The sequence below is a fragment of the Coturnix japonica genome, chromosome 7 (genome assembly GCF_054131305.1).
Source record: "Coturnix japonica strain WE chromosome 7, WE-NBRP24, whole genome shotgun sequence".
Classification (NCBI taxonomy): Eukaryota; Metazoa; Chordata; class Aves; order Galliformes; family Phasianidae; genus Coturnix; species Coturnix japonica.
The window spans coordinates 14,655,717-14,675,876 of NC_140669.1; the positions used below are offsets into that span (position 1 = coordinate 14,655,717).

The window sequence follows — 20,160 nt, forward strand, 5'->3', positions numbered from 1 at the left end:
GCAATGCAATGCAGTGCAAAGCAATGCAATACAGTGCAATGCAGTGCAACACAATGCAGTGCAACACAATGCAGTGCAGTGCAAGACGATGCAATGCAGTGCAATGCAATACAATGCAATGCAACGCAATACAATGCAGTGCAACACAGTGCAGTGCAGTGCAATACAATGCAGTGCAACACGATGCAATGCAGTGCAACGCAATGCAATGCAGTGCAACGCAATGCAGTGCGATGCAGTGCAACACAATGCAGTGCAATGCACTGCAGTGCAACGCAATGCAGTGCAACGCAATGCAGTGCAACACAATGCAATACAGTGCAACACAATGCAATGCAGTGCAATGCAGTGCAAGGCAGTGAATGCAAGTGTGGTCAGGGCACCGCCGACCTGGGCATTGTGGAGCAATGCAGGACATATCCAAGCAGAGTCGTGAAGGTCTTGCAGAGAAACGCAGCGTGCAAAGCAACACAGCACTGAGCAGCGCTTGCAGTGCGGTTGGGGCAGCGCACTGTGCAGGGCAGCACTGCAGAGCAACGCAGGGCCGTGCAGTTCTGCATGCTGCAATGCAGCGAGGTGTGTTCCAGCGAGGTGCTGCGTAGCACAATGCAGCGCAGTGAGGTGTGATGTAGTGCAATCCAAATGGGTCCATGCAGCGCAGCGTGGGGCTGTGCATCAAGTTGATGCACGAGATTCAGTGCACTGGGTTTGCTGCATCCACCTGTTTGAAGCTTGCAGTGCAGTGATGCAGCTCACAGGTTCCCTCCCACTCCCAGGAGGTGCCCAATGGCACTTAGGCCTTTCAGCTTCTTTCTGTATATAGCATTGATGTACCATAAATATATGTTGATGGGAAGTGCACTCCTCTGTGTACACAATGACTCAGCAATGCCACATCATCTATTTGTAACTACTTTTATTAAAGTGAAACACACACAGTTACAAGATGATAAGTGCACAGTCTGCATAGGTCCAGGGCTATGCATATCATTACCTATTAACTTTATAACTTTATAAACTATTTTCAAATGGCTTGAGAGTGTACATATAATGTGTCCCTAGAACACGTGTGCCCCCACTGAACAGCCCTATAGGTAACTCTGTCCAAAGTAGTTCTTCTACAGAAAGGTTAATGGTGTAATTCCATCCAGCAGAAATTCATCACTCTTTACTATCCTAAAAACTCGGGAAGCAATGGCTTTGTACATGGATGTACATAATGCATAGAATCACGCAGACATTAAGGTTGGAAAAGACCTCTAAGATCAATCTAGTTCAATCATCAACTCAACCCCACCATGCCCTTCAGAGCCTGTTCTTGAAAACCTCACATGGCAAATCTAAAGTAGGAGCGTGCATAGATGGCAACAGATCTGGTGTGGCACAGCAGCTCCCCTCCCTACCAGTTCCCATCTGCCTTGCTTGGGAAGAAGTCTAGGCTGTTCTCACAACTCTTGCCCACGCCTCTGCAGAACTGAATTTGGATGGTGAGTATTAAAATAGTGCATTCTAAAATAATTGCTTATCCTGACCTTGGTGACTATGAAGACTTATTTAAACTTAAAATGTAGATAGATTAAAAAAGCTCTTCAGAGACCTAAGTGTAAACAGCAATCAAGAAATGCCCTGTTACATTTTATATAGAAAAGGCAGCAGCATTTTTTAGACTACAAAAGAGTATTCTACTTTCTGAAAGTGATAAGGTATTCTGGATATGCCTGAATGTCATTAAATATGACAAACATCTTTGGAGAACTCACGTCATCAACTACGCTGTCATACAGGTCAGTAGGATCTGCTGAGCATTTTGGAGGTGGGGCGGGCAGCCCTTTGGTCCCAGCACAGTACTCCCCTGTGAGGACCCGAGCCAGGTACATGTATTTTCTGCCATTCGAATCTGGTCTTGAGTAAGTATCCTGAGCAGAGTAAGATGCATTAACGGCAAAGTAGGTTCCATTTCCGATGTTTGCAGCTGTTTGGAAAGACGTTTTTAAATGCAGTTAGTGTTTTTATTCCCAGAAGAATCTCTAAAACTACCCACCCTCACCCCCTTTATTTTTTTTCTTTTAATTCTAAAAAAATTATAAATTGGTTGTAGTTTATCAGCACAGTCTGAGTAATAATCCTTTTTATCAGAATCAAACATGAATCCCCTTCGACCAGGCTGAAGTGTCAATCAGATCTGAGTTAGGCTGCCCAAGTCTCTCAAGGCCAAGTCAGCCCTAGAGATCTGCTGGCACTGTGTACACCTTCAGGAAATTAACTGCTTTGGAAAATGACTCACCATTGATGCCAGCAAAACCACGATTAAATCCATTGTAGTTGATTGCGCTCACTGAGCTTTTAGCTGTTCCGTGAAACAGCAGCTTCTCGTTATCTTCACTTCTGTTCTTCATACAAAGAGACTTCTTTTTGATTTGGTAGGTCTGCCAGAGGAAGGGATTTTGTACTCTATGAATCTGCAAAGTCAGAAAAGGGAGCTATAGTAGGAACCAATACTGATCATGACCACAAAACATCAAAAGCAAACCAAACTGAAAGAATGGCAATAATTATCACCATACCCTGTTACTGCACGTTTCATGAGCCTCCTGAAAATCAGAAACCAAGTAAGTTACAAATGGTTTTTGAGCTTGGTAATTTTTGGCACACATTTGTCTTGCACTGCATAGTGTGTACAATGCAACCACAGTAGCACTGGTATTTTCAGAAACAGGATGTTTTACCACTGCTACAGGAAAGGAGGCATTGATGTGAGATGCATTCCGTGCATCCTAATAATCTTTACTTATGATTTTTCCCATGAAAATTGTAGGCTGTAGTGACAACATTACAGTGGATTTATCTTCTAGACCTAGATTTATCTTCTAGACAGTAAAAATCTTTACAGCCAGCCTGCAAGGACAGGGCTGCAGAGAGCTAACTGGGTAGCTGGCTCTTCTAGTAGAGTATCTGCAACTCCAAACGTTTCTTGGACCTCCCATCAACAGATTTGCACCCTACAGACTGACGGGCAGGTTTGCTGCACTTGGTGGCCAAGTCTTGTCAACTTTTGACAATGAAATGAACTGCAGAAGAAGAAACAGAGTTTAATCCAATGCAGGAATTTTTAGAGAGACTGAGAAGGCGTATTAGGTTACAGAAACATGACAAACAGATACTTGGGAAGGACATCAATGATTTCAGCCCAAGAGTTCATTTTTTCCCCCCATAGGATTTCACCTTCTCTATGGTACAGCTGTGAGCAGTTTTCTGAAACCTCTTCTGAACTTCAAGATACTCCTGGCACGACCGTGTGAGGACCACCAGTTTGACCCGTTCCCCTTGCATGTCTTCCCAATTTGCAGGGAAATCTACCGGCTGCATATCTGCAAAACAGGAATTGTTTAAGCATCACTCGCATCTAGCTCACTATTGTAGGTGTCCTGCAAACTGGCTGCAAACAGGAAGCTGAGAGAACAGTAAATATTATAAAATACTTGATAACAAAAATGTTCCTTTGTCAGATTTATGCATGAAGCCCATGCTTACTAGTTACATACACACAGATAACATTTGTGTTTACAGTACAAGTTATGATTTTGGTCATACCTACTCTATTACTAATGAGGAATTTAGAATTGCTGGCTATGACGTGCCCAGCTAAATAAATAAGTAAGTAAATAAGTAAATAGCTATGGAGAAACTTACTTCTTTGGAATAACTTGTTTGTAATTATCAGAATTATCATTCAGTAACCACTCCTATATGTTTCTTATTAGTAAAACTGTAATTTACCTTCATTCTTTGGCGCACGTTGAATGCTTATAGTTCTTCCTTTGTCATCATGAGCCTTTAGAGTATTCAGATCCACCCTGTAGGAGTTGTTGTTAATTTTGATAGTCAGATGTGGTTTTTTACCCATCTTGGCATCTTCCAGCTGCATATTTGTCAGTTTATCAAAAGCAACAAAGCCATCATCGATGATTTGATACCTCCACTCTACTAGGTTGTAAACAAGCTCTGCCTTGAATTGTTCCTCTTGAGTCGTCTTTATTTTTTGGATCATTTTTTGAACTTCCACAGAAACAGAACAGACTTCCCTGCTAATACCAGAAATCGTAATGCAAGGTGGAGAGTGGTTCTTATCAAGCTGAATGGTAACATGTTTTCCTCTTTGCAGATTTGCCAAAGTCTCAATTTCTCTCTCATCAAAATTTTCAATCAGGTCATCTACAATCTTGTTTTCAAGCTGTTCCTTTAAAATCAAATCTGTTATCCAGGATTCGGTTGCATCCACATTTTTTTTGCTTTCTCCACAAATTTGAAATATAGCGGTATCAACTTTCTTCTCCAAAACCGAGAGCTTTATCTTCTCAGAGGATTTTTTTTTGTCACAAAAATACGCTGTGAAGAAATTTATGTTAACTGTTAGTCTTATATACAAGAGCTTTAGTTTTGTGAGCCCAAGCACACAGAAAACCCAGCTACTTACATTTTAGCGTAGATATCCATGTTTGTGGTTCAAACCAATCTGAATGTTCTCTTTTCTTCATGCTTTCATAAAAGTCTTTCAGCATGTGTTTCTGGAAGATGACTATTCTAATTTCCTTCAAATACTTTACTGATCTACTGCTTGCAAATTCCACTATAGCATCCAACATTTCATCAGCTACTTTTGCTGGACTCTGTTGTGCAGCACCTAAACAAAAAATAAAAGACATGTATCAGGCAGTAAACAATATTTAAAACAACGCGGCATCCAGATCATACAGGTTGGCGTTGCTATCTCTTCTCTCATTATGCCTTCTCACCAAATAGCATCATCACAGCTCTAATCACTCCCCCATGAAAACACAAACCTGTTCCAATTGCTGGGAAGGCAACAGATTCGTACTTCCTCAGCTTACACTCATGAAGCACTTTGGAGACCTGACTCTTCACATTCATATTGTGAATCAAGTGGATGATTTTCCTGCATGACAGCGCACCACCCTCTGTGGTAATAAAACCACTTTGAACCTGTCCAGCTGGAAGAGAGAAGAAAAGGGTTCTTGTGTTTTTCAGAGCAATGCTGTTTGGTTATAAACATCTCAGACTGAAGACATACTATGAGAATGAATGGACTTGTGAACACAGAGTCTATTTGAGCCAAAGGGACTGTTTCTGCTCTTAAGCCAGGAGCATGCTTGAATAACTTCAGGGCTAACATCTTACATCGTATTATTTTCCAAGCCTTTATTAGCCTCAGAAATACTCCAACACCTGTTCAGTTGTGAAAAGAAAAACTCTTAAAGCATATGCGAGGGCAACAGGTCTTCTCAAAACTCCTAGCAGGGAGAGGTTTTTGTTTTGTTTTAAGATAAAATTATTATGCTATCAGAATACAGAATTATAGCAAGAACAGTAAAAGTTTTAAGAGAAGAAAAAGAAATCTAATTTTAAAAGTGTATGCGTTTTAACGTACCGTATTGATCAATTTCTTCTTCTACATCAGAACCAGCAGCATCCATAATAGCTTTGAAAACCCCTTAAATTATTCAAGAAAAAGCATGCACGTTCATTAAATCAGCTTCAGTACTTCTACTCGAAACTCCAGCCAAATTCTGTAGTTTGAACACCCCCAAATATCACAGTACAAGAGCCAGCAAAGGGCAAAACCTTGCCAGTTCCTGAGCCCTCTACCACAAAACTGCACTGTCTGCAAATATAACGCTGTCTTTGTTATTGATCGGAAATCCCTAAAAAATTACTCCTATTTTGTTTTACCTGGCAGTATTATGACCTTCACCAAACCCTCAGATTGCTTTGAATTATACATTCAGTGTCTTCATTCTTACACAATTGAGGCTTGGGCTAGTAATGTATATGTAAAGAAATAAATCAGGATGAGTATTATTACAAAATTTGATCTCAAAAATCCCTTTTATTTAAGCCTTTTTCATTTTAAACCTCGTCCATGTAGTCTGAAAACTACATGGAATATTCAGAACGCATGACAAGCCAGTTTAAGATCTATTTCCTGACAAATCACTGCTTTCTATTGCTCATCTGAAAAATAAACTTCATAAAAGCTTCACATATGGACAACTCTCTCCCCTCTGTGTTCCTAGAAACCAACATAAATTTTCCACTAAAGAACTACATATTCATAGTGCAATACCTGACTTGGCATCTAATGTTCGATTTGATATGTTTACAATAACTTCTGTGTCTTCATCGATAATATCTCCACAAATTACTTTGAGAGTAATGGAACCAATCTGCATCGTATAATCTCCTGATGCTTCAGTTGAAACAGGGCTGATGAACTCTGCAAAGAAATGAAAATGATCGTAAACACTATGGTTATAGCTTTGGATGTTATCCCCTTCCACTGATGGAAACTGTACTTTATCCTTGTGTGGAGTTTACTGTAGATCAGCTTGAGAGCATCTTGACAGTCTCTGCCCACTTCTCTTTAAAACCATTTCTGAAAGCAGGAAGGTACAGCATTTTTTCCCTACTTAGATACTGTGAAAGTGAAACCAGCTCGATTCCTGTAAGTTTGTGCAATATCGGTTCAGGAAGGACTGCTAGTGCCATGTGATAAGACCAACTCTGTGAGAGACTTTCTTCTCTCAACTCTTAAATGACATGAAGCATTACCAGTAATAGAGATTCCAACACAACCTTAAACCTTTTGAGCTGGAATAGTAATGGTTCTCTTACCAGGTTATCCTCCTCCATGAGGAGAGGACCGGGAGTCTGGTCACACTAAGCATGCCCCCAACAAAAGAAATTCCTCATCAAGATGTTTACAAATGGAATCTAAAATCGTCAGTCCATTAAGAGGAAATGAATGTTTTTTCTTTCTTATGATATCTTGCCTGTTTCCTGCTACACACAAAACCACTTTGCAGTACTTACACTCTACCGTGTGTCCCACCTCCTGTCCCTTCAAAACTTACCCATCCGTGGCACTGCATCACAGCGCATCCCAGCGACCCTACGTTTTAGTTCACTGGTAAAAGCCTACAAAGAGAGAAAAGGTACCAAAGATACAATTTCAGACTTTACATCCCAAATATTTATATAATTAAATGTATCAGTCGTGTAACTCTTGCTGAGCCATCTGATGCATTTTGCAGCAGAGTTTAGGCACTATTACTAACAGTGGAAGGCTCATAGCGGACAGTGTGATAATAGATACTGTCTTTGCATTGCCAGAACGGCTCTGGAAAAGATGAATGAGCATCAACATGTGTTTACAGTGCCAGCGAATGAGGCACATTTTGTCTGCAGCTTGTGTTCACTGGGAGTTTCCTTTTTAGAGATGTTGAATGAGATACCAGAGTGACGCCCCCTTTCACTGGCCCAAAGTAGTAAAAAAGTGCTAAATCATTCCCTTAAAAAAGCAACGTGTCACTAATATATTGGTAAAGTTTCATTAGAACAGCATGTGACATGGGTGGCTTTGCCCTGAGAAAAAATACCTCAATGTTGTACACATCATCTGGGTGCAAGAGAAAATGAACTTCCTGGAGACTCTTCCGAGTGCGACTGCTGCTGAACTTGAATACTTCATCAAACATTAACTTAGAAACAACTGGTTTAGGATATCTAAATCCTCCAGTTCCAATAGCTGGAAAAGTGATGGAATTCAGTCCAAATTCTTCAGCTTTCAACAAGCACAAATTGAATGTGTTTTCTAGGGCCTGTAAAACACAGCAAAGATCAATTATTTAATAAATTGGGAAGAAAAAAAAATACTTTTGTGTCATACATTGTTAGCTCCATAGAGAATATGCTGGTATAAGAAAATGCTGAGGGTATACAAGGCATCTTTAAGGTCACTGAAACAGGAGGAAGTGAAATTCATTTTGTCTAAATTAACTGTTTTAAATGCTGACCATTCAAATACTTAAAAACTAAATTCAAACGTACCTTCAGGGCCTGCTCACTTCCTCTGTCCCACTGAGGAAGTATAGCATGAAACACGAACTGGCAAGCCAGAGTGCATCCACTTGTGCAAAGCACACACCCACTACCCGTTGCCTGTTGTCCTCTTTCTCTGTCAAACTCCATCCTGAGCTGTGGTCCAGCCTCTCTCAGTAAGGCACTGCAGAGAGGCCCCACACCAAACTCCAAATCTGTGCCAACGCTGTTGACGATAATGTCCGTCTACAACAAAGTGAAAACAAGAATATCTGTAGCCAGACTTCAAAGATGCATTTGCCAGCATCATTGCAAGATACAAAATGTACTGCATAAAGCACGTGTAAGCTACAAAACTTAATGCACATTTCCTCCCTTTCATTGAAGCGGGACTGAATACTGATCAGAAGCAGCATCTTTTACACCAAAACATGGTGAAAGAAGGTTGCTGTGCTTTCATGAGGCAAAGCAGGTCAAGTAGTTTGCTTTCCAGCTCCACAGGAGGTATTTTATTTACAAATCATGTGTGCCCCACTGAACATTTTTACATCTAATATTTTACATCTAATATTGCTCTTCTGTTGGTTGCAACAGGCCCTTAAAGACAGACAGGGGAAGAAACTAATATTGGGGAAAAAATAGAATCAGGTCTAGACTTTGGAAAAATAAACTAAGCATGCACTCTTCTGTGGGACTGCTTTTCTCAAGTCTTTTCTTCAATGACCACGTCACACTTTACACATTGGCCCTGATATGGAGAATAAAACCCAGCTAGGGACTACACATCTGAAATTCATGGCTGCCCACTAGAAATAGCCCCAGAATGACAGACCAGTTCTGCCACCTTGCTTTCTTCTTTAGCTACCACATGGAAGATTTAAAGACCTACCGTTGCATCTGTAATGTCTTTCTTCTCCACTCGGATGCACAATCCTTCCGCGGTTATAATCATCTTCTCACCATCTGTAGCCATGCAAAGATCCTGTCCTCTCTTCTCCTTCTGGCTCTCCCCCTGCCTGTGATCTGTATTGAATCCCTGCTGTGGCACTGAGGAGGATGGCTTAGCTGTGAACACTTTTTGCACAGTCTCACTCAGAACCTGAACTATTTTTTCATCAATGGCAACAAGATGGATCTCCTTCAAACAGCTGTCCCTGCTGAGTTCTTCCAGGGCTATCTTGATAGATGACACAATCACATTTAAACACTTGTGCAGCGGGAAGCCAAAAACCCCTCCGCTTACAGAAGGGAAAGCTATGGAGCGATGATTATACGTTTCAGCCAGCTGCAGGCTCATTCTAATGGCCTGTCTTAACAAGTGCACACACTTTCCTGCATTCTTCTCTTTCCACCGGGGCCCAACAGCATGGATGACCTGTTTGCAGGGCAGCTTCCCCGCTCCTGTGATCACTGCGTTCCCAGCCTGCAGACGCCCCATCTTCCTCACCACCTCATCACACTCAGCCTGCAGCTCTGGACCAGCTGCCTGGAGCAGTTCCCAAGCGAGACCACCGGTGTGTTTCAGGTCTTTGTTTGATGCATTCACCACAACATCGACTGGGTAATTACACAAGTTACCTTTATACACCAGCACTTCAATGCCACCTTGTAGGGTTTGCTTGTGGTACAGCTTTCTTTCCTCTTTATTATCAACATTTTCACTCTTCTGTTGTTCTTCTTCCTTCAGCCTAATCAGACAATTAAACTTCTGCTTTGCCTCAAAAATAAACGCATCTTTCCTGTCAATGAAGAACTGCTTTGCCCCTGGTTTATCAATTGACACATCCTTCAAGTAAAGGGATGAGATAATTTTTTCCAACTCAGTGGCTGCTTTTGGCACTTCTGCTCTAGGTCCACTCAGAGAAATACGTGGTGTCTCGGTATGAAAGCGTATTGTCACACCCTTCTTCCTCAGTTCATCACAAAGAGCAGATTTCTCCTTCTCTACAAACTGCACCGCTGCCATCAATTTAGCAGGGATTTCTCTTTCCACCCGCGTGTTTCTATCTATAAAATCATAAAGGTTCTGATAAACTGCCTCTACAGTCTCAGTAAAGCCAGTAATAACCACTGTATTTTCATTTCCAACAGGTTCACGGATGACTACAGTTTCCTGGAAAGAGGGGTACTTCTTATGCAAGGAGTCCAGCAGATGACTCCACTCTTTCATTTTAGTGAGTTCACAGTCCTTCATGTCAATGCTTTTATACGTTAGGCTTGCTTTTAACTGCTTTTCTCCTTCCAACAGATCTTTATGAGTCTCTCCAAACAGCATCACAGTGTTATCCTTGAGCTCATAAAAAGCATTAATCTTTTTTGCAGCAAATAACATCTCTGACATTGTCTTACTATTTACACACTGTAGATGTAGGAAAACATCGCGATGAACACTAACCGAAGTCGAGGGCATATACAGTACCTTTTCCAGTAAGATGGCTTTGGTTTTGTAAACTTCTGCAGATAATCCACACAACTGCACTGTCTTTTTTGTGTCATCATAAGAGATCTTTAAGCATGGATATTCTTTGTGAATATTCTCTTCTAGCCCAGCATTATGCAGAACTGCATACTTCCCTGGGGTGACTGACACAGAAATCTCAACGTTCTGTTGTTTCCCTTCACTTTCCTTTATGGCTTTTCTCATGCATTCCCCCACTTCTTTCTCTGCAGTGTCCACAGCTGCTCTGTTGCCTGCTATCACCACCATCTCCTCAGAAATATCAGTTATGATCAAATCGGCATCTTTCATCAACCTGCTCTTCACATCCTTCCACTTTGCTGAATTTACTTTACACTTTGTAGCTATGTAACGTGACATGATACGTGAGAACCCAGTAGAAACATCTTGCTTCCAGGTCTTGATCAATTTAAACATCGTTTCCCTCTGCTCAGAGAGAGATGATGATGGACTCAGCGTGATTTCTGGTTGAGCACAATCTGTCTGTGGCCATTTTAGACAGCAGTGGTGACCGGCCATTTCCTGGTTTATGGCTTCAATCAGTTTATGTTGCCTTTGTAAAAACTGCCAGACATAGGGATCTAGTGGCATCACCACAGACTCTGGCATCTTGGTAGCTGGTCTTTCTTTTCCATACAGAGCTGTTCCCAGGGAGTGGTAATAGGGATGCACAGAAACTGGTGTTTGTTCAAGTAAATGCTGCTTTTCCAAGACAGTGATTACATCTAAGAGTTATATACACACATACACACATCATTAATTTCAAATCAAATAAATCTATGGTTAGCACAATTAAATTGAACAAAATAACTTGTGGTGTCTGGCCATTGGAAGCAGCTATTTTCATGTCTTTTCAATTTCCAGGCACTCTGTAGGGGACAAGCAGTTCCAAGTAGTTTAGTGAATAGGCTTATGTCATTAATTAATACAGCTGTGCCTTTCTTTAATTTCCTAAGGAAACCCCAGCACAGTGCAGGGCCAAATCGGGGTATTACTATGAAACGGACCTTATTTTCAACCTAAAATAAAACTCATTATCCCAGTCCATTTTTTATATTTGCCTTTCAGTAGGAGTGCACAAATGAAATGAACCATAAGACTGATGGGGCCTTAAAACAGATTACCAAGAACTGTGTCACATATTAACATAAAAACATTGCTAAGCAAATACAGAACGTCAGCAGAAGAAAAGCAAGGACAGAGGCAGCATTACCTTTGTGATCACAGAATGTAATGATGGCCGAGTTCTCCTCGGGGAAGAGCCGGATGTCTGACACAGGCCCACCTCCATTTTGTGTGCTCTCGAAATAAACTTTGAGATAGCCTGTGGAAACGTTATCTGGTATGTTTTCAACCTTGATGCTGCGAGTCACTTCAAGAAGCCTGGAGGTTATTTTGTATCTTTTCACTCTTTTGTCTTCTGCAAATTTGTTGATGAATTCTTGAATATCTGTGGATAGAAAAGCGGCATTAACTCAACAAGCTTTCCCATGTCCTTATCATCACAGCTGGCACAGGAGCAAGCCAAGTCTACTTTTCCCTGTATTTGCAGCAAAGGCAGCTGCAAAATAGCTCAGCATTATAACAAAAGGTGGGAAATGGACACAGCCATTTTATTCTGTGTTGTTCATTACTACTTTCTCCATATACCCCAATAATCTACAGAATCCACCCCCATACTCAGCCTATTCCTAATTTTCTATCTGTCTCAAAAGGATAGTTAAGAAGATAGTTAATTAAACAAGTGTTCAACCTGTCTTACCAATACTGCTTAGAAAAGTAGCTACCGCAACATTTAACTCCGGTATCATTTCCACAGTGAAGTCATCATCTGCAGCTAAGCGGGTGACGTTCTCCAACAGTATCTGTATGTATTTTGCATTGCATCCTTCAACATGTTCAAGCACCACAGAAGGTGAAGTCTCTGCAGACTGTTCTGCACTCTTCTCCATGGAGCGATCCTTCTCCTGGAGTTCACTGTTTGTAAAATCATTCGTTTTCTTCAAAGCTCCTCCTGTAACATTTTTAACAGAAAGAGAACAGGCCCTGTTACATTCTGGTGCACATTTCCAGGAATAAATAGAATCATAAAGGTTGGATCTAAGATCATTTGGTCCAACCATCCACCTACCACCAATACTGACCACTAAACTATGTTCCTGAGTGCCACATCTTTCCTTAAACACCTTCAGGAGCAGTGAACCCTGGACAGCCTGTTCCAATGCCTCACTGCTCTTTCTGAGAAGAAATATTTCCTAATATCCAACCTGAGCCTTCTAGCACAACTTCAGGCCATCACCTTTCATCCCGTCACTGTTACCTGGGGGAAGAGGCCAATCCCCACCTCACCACAGTATTCTTTCAAAGTCACAAAGAGCCATAACATCTTCCCTAAGCCTCCTCTTGTCCAGACTGAACAATAACAGTTCCCTCAGCTGCTCCCCATAAGATCTATGCTCCAGAACATTCGCAGCCCCGTTGCCCTTCTCTGGCCATGATCCAGAGCCTCTTTTAGCAAGGAGCCCAAAACCAAACACAGCATTCAAGGTGCAGCTTCACCAGTGCCAAGTACAGAGGGACAATCAGCTCCCTGCTCCTGCTGGCTGCACTACTGCCAGGATGCTACTGGCCATACAGCCAATGTCAGAAGTATCCCCTGCCTCAAACCTGCACAGCCAAAGGGCCGTCACCCCAGATTTTGCCAACATAAAATTGAAATCAGAGTGGGGAGGGGAGGCCGGGCGGGGGGGGGGGGGCTGGGGGGGGGAGAAAAGGTCCACCTCTGCAGCTCTTCCCATTTTATCTGCATGTCCTGAAGTTAACTGCAAATGGGAACTGAGAGAGTTGTTCCTCAAGCCAACAGAGAGCAGCTGAAGGAGCCTTCAGCTTCCAGACACAGTCCAGATTTCAATGGTCTGTCAGAACCAGAGGGCTCAGCAGGACCCACCGGGAGGTGCTGCCATCCAGCAACCAACTAACAGCTCTCCGTCCCCAGCATGGCAATTCCCCCCGTTAGGAACAGCCATCAGGGGAAGCAGACAAAACCAACGGACCACACTGCGAAGGGATCACCCAGCTGGCAGGGGCAGAAGCACCCTCTCTGACACCAAAGGATGTCTGTGCAGCCAGCTGCTGACTGACCAGGTGGGAGACAAACCCCCCAACACCTGCAAGTCCCCCACAGAGCCTCACAGTGCTCACAGCAGCCATCCTTGCAAACAGTGGCAGCTTTCCTCTCACTGTCCCGACAAACACAAGTTCCTTTTGCTTATAGCAACCAAAAGCCCCCAACCCCCGTGGCAGCACCTTTAGGGCTGTATGGTGTCTTCTGACCCCACTGGACACCCCCACCCCACCAGAGCCCCGTGCCACCATGCAGGCTCACTCAGGCTCCCAGTACCCCTGCCCCCCACACCCCCCACAGCCACTCTGTCATCTCACCGGGTGCTGGTCCTGTCCCTACAGCATCCTCTGGCCTCACACCTTCTGTAGGATCAGACATCTTCACCCTACGATCCCCGATGGGGGCCCACGGAGCCGGCAATGGGAGCAGGCCCAAGGGAAGAGATGGAAACGCAGGGAGCAGAGCTGGAGCAAGCAGACGAACCAAAGGGCTGAACACTGCTGGCTAGAGGGCCTGATATACAGTAGCAACTGATATGGAAGCCATAATATTTACAGAAGGGAGGCTTTGAAGGCCTAACGGAATAACCCTGACAGAAGGAAAACAAGGCACAGCTGCAGAAGCCACAGCTCTGTGCCCACCTCTGCATCTCCACATCATTGACAGGAATCATCTGTGTCACCATGCCCAGTGAAGAAAGTGTAAGAAAAGATGAGAAGCATACAAGGCAGCAATGAATCAGATTTGGTACAGAAAGGAAAATACCCCAGTGCTACACTGACAAACTTCCCAAGGAACTGGTCCTTCTTGGTAGCCTAGTACTGACTTTTCACCAAGGCAGGTATATTTTAATGTGCGGTGCTGTTTCCTAGACTGCTTTCTGAGCCACAGAACTTGCTAGAGAATTGCTGACAGGGGATCTGGCCAAGTAGTCAAGTTCACTGTGGTAGTGGTGAGATCTGCCACTTCACAGAGTCTATTAACTGCAGGGAGTGCAAAGACACCTGGTGTGGGATTAAGACCTTCTATATATGCTTGTATGTATATCTCATTTTAGAGCAGTTATGCAGGATAAGGGAACTAAATCCCTGTCTGGATACATTCCTCTGAGGAAACAGGCTATTACAGAAGCTTAAAAGAGATTTATGGTCTATGTGTGCCAGGGTGAACCCCAACCTTGGTGCACATAGCTGGTTACATGTGCTTCCCTACATCACCTGAGCCTGAGTGTCAAATTCAGAAAGAAATTTTAAGCCCAGCACTTGTCTTGGTATGGCCTGGGATAGAGTTAATTTTCTTCCTTGTAGCTGCTATGGGGCTGTGTTTTGGCTTTAGGCTGAGAAGAATGTTGATAACACAGCGATACATTGGCTGTTGCAGAGCAGAGCTTGCACAAAGTCAAGGTCTCTGCAGCTTCTCAAACTGTTTGCCAGTGAGAGCTGGGGGTGCAAAGGGAGCTGCAGGATAGCTCACCCAAAGCACCAAAGGGATATTCCATACCACACAATGTCATGCTCAGTAACAAAAAGGGGGCAGTTGAGCAGGTGGGCTTCCACTGCTCAGGGACTGGCTGGTCATTGTTCAGCTGGTGAGCAACTGTGTCATGTATCACTTGCTCTTTATTATTATTGTTACCATTATTATTCACTCCTTTCTCATTAAACTGTATCTCAATCCATCAGTTCTCTCACTTCTACCTTTGTGATTCTCATCCCCATCCCACTGTAGGTGAGTGGCTGTGTGTGCCTGGCTGCTTTCATTTCCCCACCTCACCTGAGCCAGGCTGTCAAATTCAGGGAGAAACTTTCAGCCCAACTCCCCCCTGCATGGGAGATCTGATTTTATTTCAGGAAGAACCATCACAGAGACATGGACAACATTTTACCTTCTCTTTGAAGGTCGCTCGTGGCATCCAGAGCCTAAAATAAAATGAAAACAAATGATCAGTGACTGATTTGCTGTTTTCATAACTGTTTCAAAGCCCCAGTTAGGGTTATAACTTGTATTCACCTTTGTGGGACCACCTAATTTCTCCTTCGATGCTCCCTGTTCGGCTGCTGCTTCAAGATCTGTGACAGTGAACTTGTATTTCCCTTTTTCTCCCAAATCCAGTTCATGAGTCTGTCTCTCAAGGACCCGTTGCTTCACTGGGGAGAACCAAAGAAAATAGTGACAAGCTGAGCAGAAAAACAACCGTATACATTAAACCACATGGCATGTCCTACTGTTAGCTTAGGACTCATACATTTCCCCACTAAACGGAAGAGCTTTAAACTCATGATGCTGACACAGCACACAGGGGACTTTCCTCCTGAGCAGGAAGAAAACAAGAACAGAGAATATCCCAGTGACAGAACATGAAGACATAAAGCTCCACCCTGCCTGCACTGCTCCACCACACATTGCCCAACCTGTGTGAGGGCGGCAGCCCCAAGGCAATACAGGAGCCCCAGGACCAGCCCCTTGCCTTGCACACCCTCTTCCAGTAGCATGGGGCTGTGGTCGTCCCTCAGTTTACCAGCTGGGGAGAGGTAGCAACAAGGAATCATGGTAAGACAAGGAAAAAATATATACACATAAATATATGCACAGACATGTATATGCATCTACATGTATTTAGCATTACTGGAATTGAATGCCTCCTTCCTGCTGCATGCTTATATTTCGTATTTTTAATGTACATCTGCAATCATAATAAAGATTAACTACCATCATATTGATATCGCTATATCAGAACTGCTGCTGAGCTCTGGGTGGCTCACAGCCAACCAAGTGACCTCTGTTCACAAAGACATTCAGGCCTGAAGGTACTGAACAGCACATCCATCCCAGCCGTACGCTGACATACACTCCAAAAGGCTGTGAGAAAACAGCATCAAACACATTGCTGAAGTCCAAGTAAACCACATCCACAGCCTTTCTCTCATCCACTGAGCATGTCATCTTATTGTTGACAAAGACCGAATCAGAAGTTTTTTTACAATAAAGGAGAGGAGACACTTGCACAGGTTGCCCAGATAGGTGGTAGATGCCCCATCCCTGTAGACACCTGAGCTCAGACTGAACTGGGCTCTGAGCACCTGACTGAGATGTAGGTGTCCCTGTTCCTTGCAGGGGAGTTGGACCAGATGGCTTTAAAAAGTTCCCTTCCACTCAAAGGAGTCTGTGATTCTATGGTAGCCAGGAAGGATCTGCCCTTCACAAACCCACACTGACTGGGTCTGACCCCTTACTTATTGTGTGATGCAATGATTTGCTCCATAACGTTTGCTGGCACTGATGCCATATTGGAAAGTCCACAATTCCCTGGATTTATTAATTTATAGCTGATCAAGTTCTATTCAAAAACCACTTAGAGGTTAGTACAAAGCACTGAATTTAGGTTTGTACATGTAAATGTTCATACTATATATTCTATATTGCATATGACAGGCGCATATTGCATATTACATCACAGAGTTTCGCAGCACGTATCAGATTGTGAACCACAAAACAGCTCAGGTTGGAATTAACCTTAAAGCCCACCCAGTTCCAACCCTGGAACTCCTCAAACCAGCATTTCCCTGCCTCCCGCCCCCGTCCCGTCCCGTCTCACCGTCGGGTTGGGCGAAGCAGACGAGCAGCTGCCCGGCTCCCCCCCGCAGTTCGCACTCGCCGCCGCCCGAGCGCTTCGTGCTCTGGAAGTAGAGCAGCAGCTTCTTGCGCAGCGCGGCCGGCGGCTCCGCGGTGCCCCAATCCCCGCGCACCAGCAGCGGGAAGGAGCCCGGCCCCGGCCCCGCCATGGCTGCGCTGCCTTTCGCTTTCTCTTCCCGGCCAATGGGACACGGGACACGGGGCATTTCCCGGCATTGCCTTGCGGCACACACCCAGCCTCTACCCCACCGTCTATCACGTTTTCACAGCTCCCTCGTTAGGCTCCTTTCCAGGTTTTTTTAGCACTGTGATTTGCGTTATACTTTTAATCAGAGATACGTATCATAGAATCAGCGAGGCTGGAAAAACCACTAAGATCATCGAAGCCAACCATCACCCACCCCCACTGAACACATCTCTCAGTGTCACATCTCCACAGTTCTTGACAGTGCCTCCAGCACCTCCCAGGGCAGCTGTGCCAACACCTCACTGCACCTTGTGAGAAAATACATTTCCTAATATCCACCCTGACTGTGCCCTGGCACAGCATGAGGCCATCACCTCTCATCCTATTGCTGTCAACTGCGAGCAAAGAGCAATCCCACCTCCCTACAACCTCCTTTTAGGGAGAGCCATAAGGTCACCTCTGAGCCTCCTCTAGACTGAACAGTCCCAGTTCCTTCACCTGCTCACCATAAGACTTGTGTTCCAGACCCCCTGCAGCTCCTTCACTGAGCACACTCTAAGTGTCTCAATGACTTTCAAGCGGTGAGGAGCCCAGAACTGACCACAGCACTTGAGATGCAGCCTCACCCATGCTGAGTACAAAGAGACAATCAGCTCCCTGCTCCTGCTGGCTGTGCTATTACCTTTACAAACCAAGATACCATCAGCCTTCATGACCACCTGGACACACTGCTGTCTCACATTCAGCCCCTGTCAGCTTACACCTCCAGATCTTCCCCTGCACAGTTTTCCAGACACTCTGCCCCAAGCCCATAGCAATGCATTGGGCTGTTGTAAATGAAAGGCAGGATTTAGCCCTTAGTCTTATTAAGGCTGATCCCATTGGCCTCCTTCTATTGATCAAGATTATCCAAACTTTCTCCCTCATTGGTGTCAGCTGCAAGCCTACTGAGGGTGCACTCAGTCCCCTTGTCCAGATCATCAATAACAACATTGAACAGGGCAGGCCACAATTCCAACCCCTGGGGACCACCACTCATGACCAGATGCCAACTGGATTTAACCCCAGTTATTTAATTACTTAGTTTGCTCTTCACATAATAAACCCTTACTAAGGGCAGAAAAAAAGCTATTTGCTTTCAGAACCTTTGATGAAGTTTCATTGCAAAAGGATTGCAGGGGATACATGAGACACTTTTCTGCTTGAGATCACAGGAAGGGCACTACAGATGGTGCATAACAACATCTTTCCTGGCTCTCTTACATCACATTTACAGAACCTCTTACTGACCTGACTGGAGGGTGTCTCGCTCGGATCGGAGGGTGTTACACTCGAGCTGGAGGATGTTGTGCTCAGACTGGGGGGCATCGCGTTTGGATTGGAGAGTGTCGCACTCAGACTGGAGAGTGTCGTGCTCGGACTGGAGAGTGTCAAGTTTGGATTGCAGGGAGCCATTCTCATTTTGGAGAGCCTCTCCCTCATACCAGGATGTGTCTCGTTGATACTGGAGGTCATTTCTCTCAGTTAGGAGATTCTCCTTCTCAGCCTGGAGTTTCTTTTGCTTGGCCTGGATACTCTCTTGCTCATTTTGTACTGTCTCTTTGAGACCCTCCTTTTCAACTCCGAGACTCTCTTTCTCAGCTCTGAGACTCTCTCTCTCAGCTTCAAAAACTTTTTCCCTCTCGGGAACAGTATTGAATGAGGCCCGATAAGCATTAGCTAGGCCCCAAGTCATTTGTGCCTCCTTAGATCTGCCCGAGCCACAGCATTCCTGCCTCAAATATGCGGTCAAACTCTCGGGATTCTTCAAGTGTTCAGGAGTAAAGCTCCATGACACTGAAGATGTCTGTAATTTAAAAGTCTCTCCAAAGCCTCTCCTCACTCCCTGCCATTCAGCATTCTCTTGTTCTGTGGAAGGCTTCCTCAGGATGTTATAAATCTTGATACCGATAAGTAAAATAATCAACAGTAAGTTCAGGGAGATTAACACGATTGACACAGTTGACAGTGTGGTCAACTGATCATTCAGAAACTGCATTAAGGATTCAAAGAAGGGACAAAGAGCATGCTCAAAAACCACTATTTCTATAAAATTAGTTGCTCCTTCTAGAGCTGTATGCAGGTACCAAGTAAGTGTTGCTAACAGTGCTTTCAATTGATAATATATTTCTACAGCTCCACAGAGAAAAGTGGCGAGCTTAATTAGGGCCCACAATGCTTGGAGCATCTTGGAGAGGAGCATATTGGAGAGGAGCCAATAGCATGCAGTCCCTATTAAAACAATTTTACTAAGAACACTTTCTTTTTCTTTCTTTCTTTTTTTTTTTTTTTCTCTTCAATAGCAAAAATAGCAGAGTTCAACAGTGTTTTCAAAGCATCCCGGAGTATTGGCAGTCCGCCTGGACTTTCAAGGTCAAGCTCCCAGGTGCAAAAATGTAAACTTTAGATAGCTCCTTAACAAAAAAAAACCAACAACTCGTAGCTCTGTAAAAAGCTAAAAGAACAGCAGAAAAAAAAACCAGAAAAACAGCAACTTACGCCCACATTTTCCACCAAAATCTGTCACGGGTTTACCGAAAATCTACCTGCACCCATGATGGGCGGGGGGCAGCTCGCCCACAGGGCCACTGGCCAAAAAAAGGAAAGGGAAAAAAGAAACAGCGGCAACGATCTAAGGAGGCACACTTATTTACTAAATACTATATCGAAATACAGGATAACACAATATAATACAATATAATTGAAATTAAGGCTAACGAATCAAGCAAAATAGGAGAGAGAGTGAGTCCCAAAACCGAGATGCCTACTTTAGCTCTAGGCGAAACGGCTGGAAGGCTCCCACACGCTTCTCCCTGGCTCCAA

At 43.9% G+C, this 20,160-nt stretch overlaps 1 protein-coding gene across 2 annotated transcripts; it reads right to left on the minus strand.

Annotated features, from left to right (window-relative positions):
- Positions 1-899: 899 nt before the first annotated feature.
- On the minus strand, positions 900-19,589 carry LOC107316784 (protein mono-ADP-ribosyltransferase PARP14-like). Of its 2 annotated transcripts, none has more exons than XM_015868648.3 (17): positions 18,589-19,589; positions 15,489-15,625; positions 15,364-15,397; positions 12,117-12,368; positions 11,568-11,804; positions 8,786-11,079; positions 7,906-8,142; positions 7,455-7,676; positions 6,930-6,993; positions 6,143-6,292; positions 5,447-5,509; positions 4,842-5,009; positions 4,475-4,681; positions 3,778-4,386; positions 3,223-3,368; positions 2,285-2,459; positions 900-1,972 (listed from the first exon to the last, which is right to left on the minus strand). In XM_015868648.3, exons 1-17 carry the CDS (start codon positions 19,538-19,540, stop codon positions 1,683-1,685), a joined length of 6,237 nt encoding a protein of 2,078 aa, XP_015724134.2. In that variant the 5' UTR covers positions 19,541-19,589; the 3' UTR covers positions 900-1,682. The 2 variants fall into 2 exon arrangements, with proteins under 2 accessions (XP_015724134.2, XP_032301847.2); XM_032445956.2 differs by lacking the exon at positions 18,589-19,589 and adding an exon at positions 17,074-17,294.
- Between the last annotated feature and the right edge of the window lie 571 nt (positions 19,590-20,160).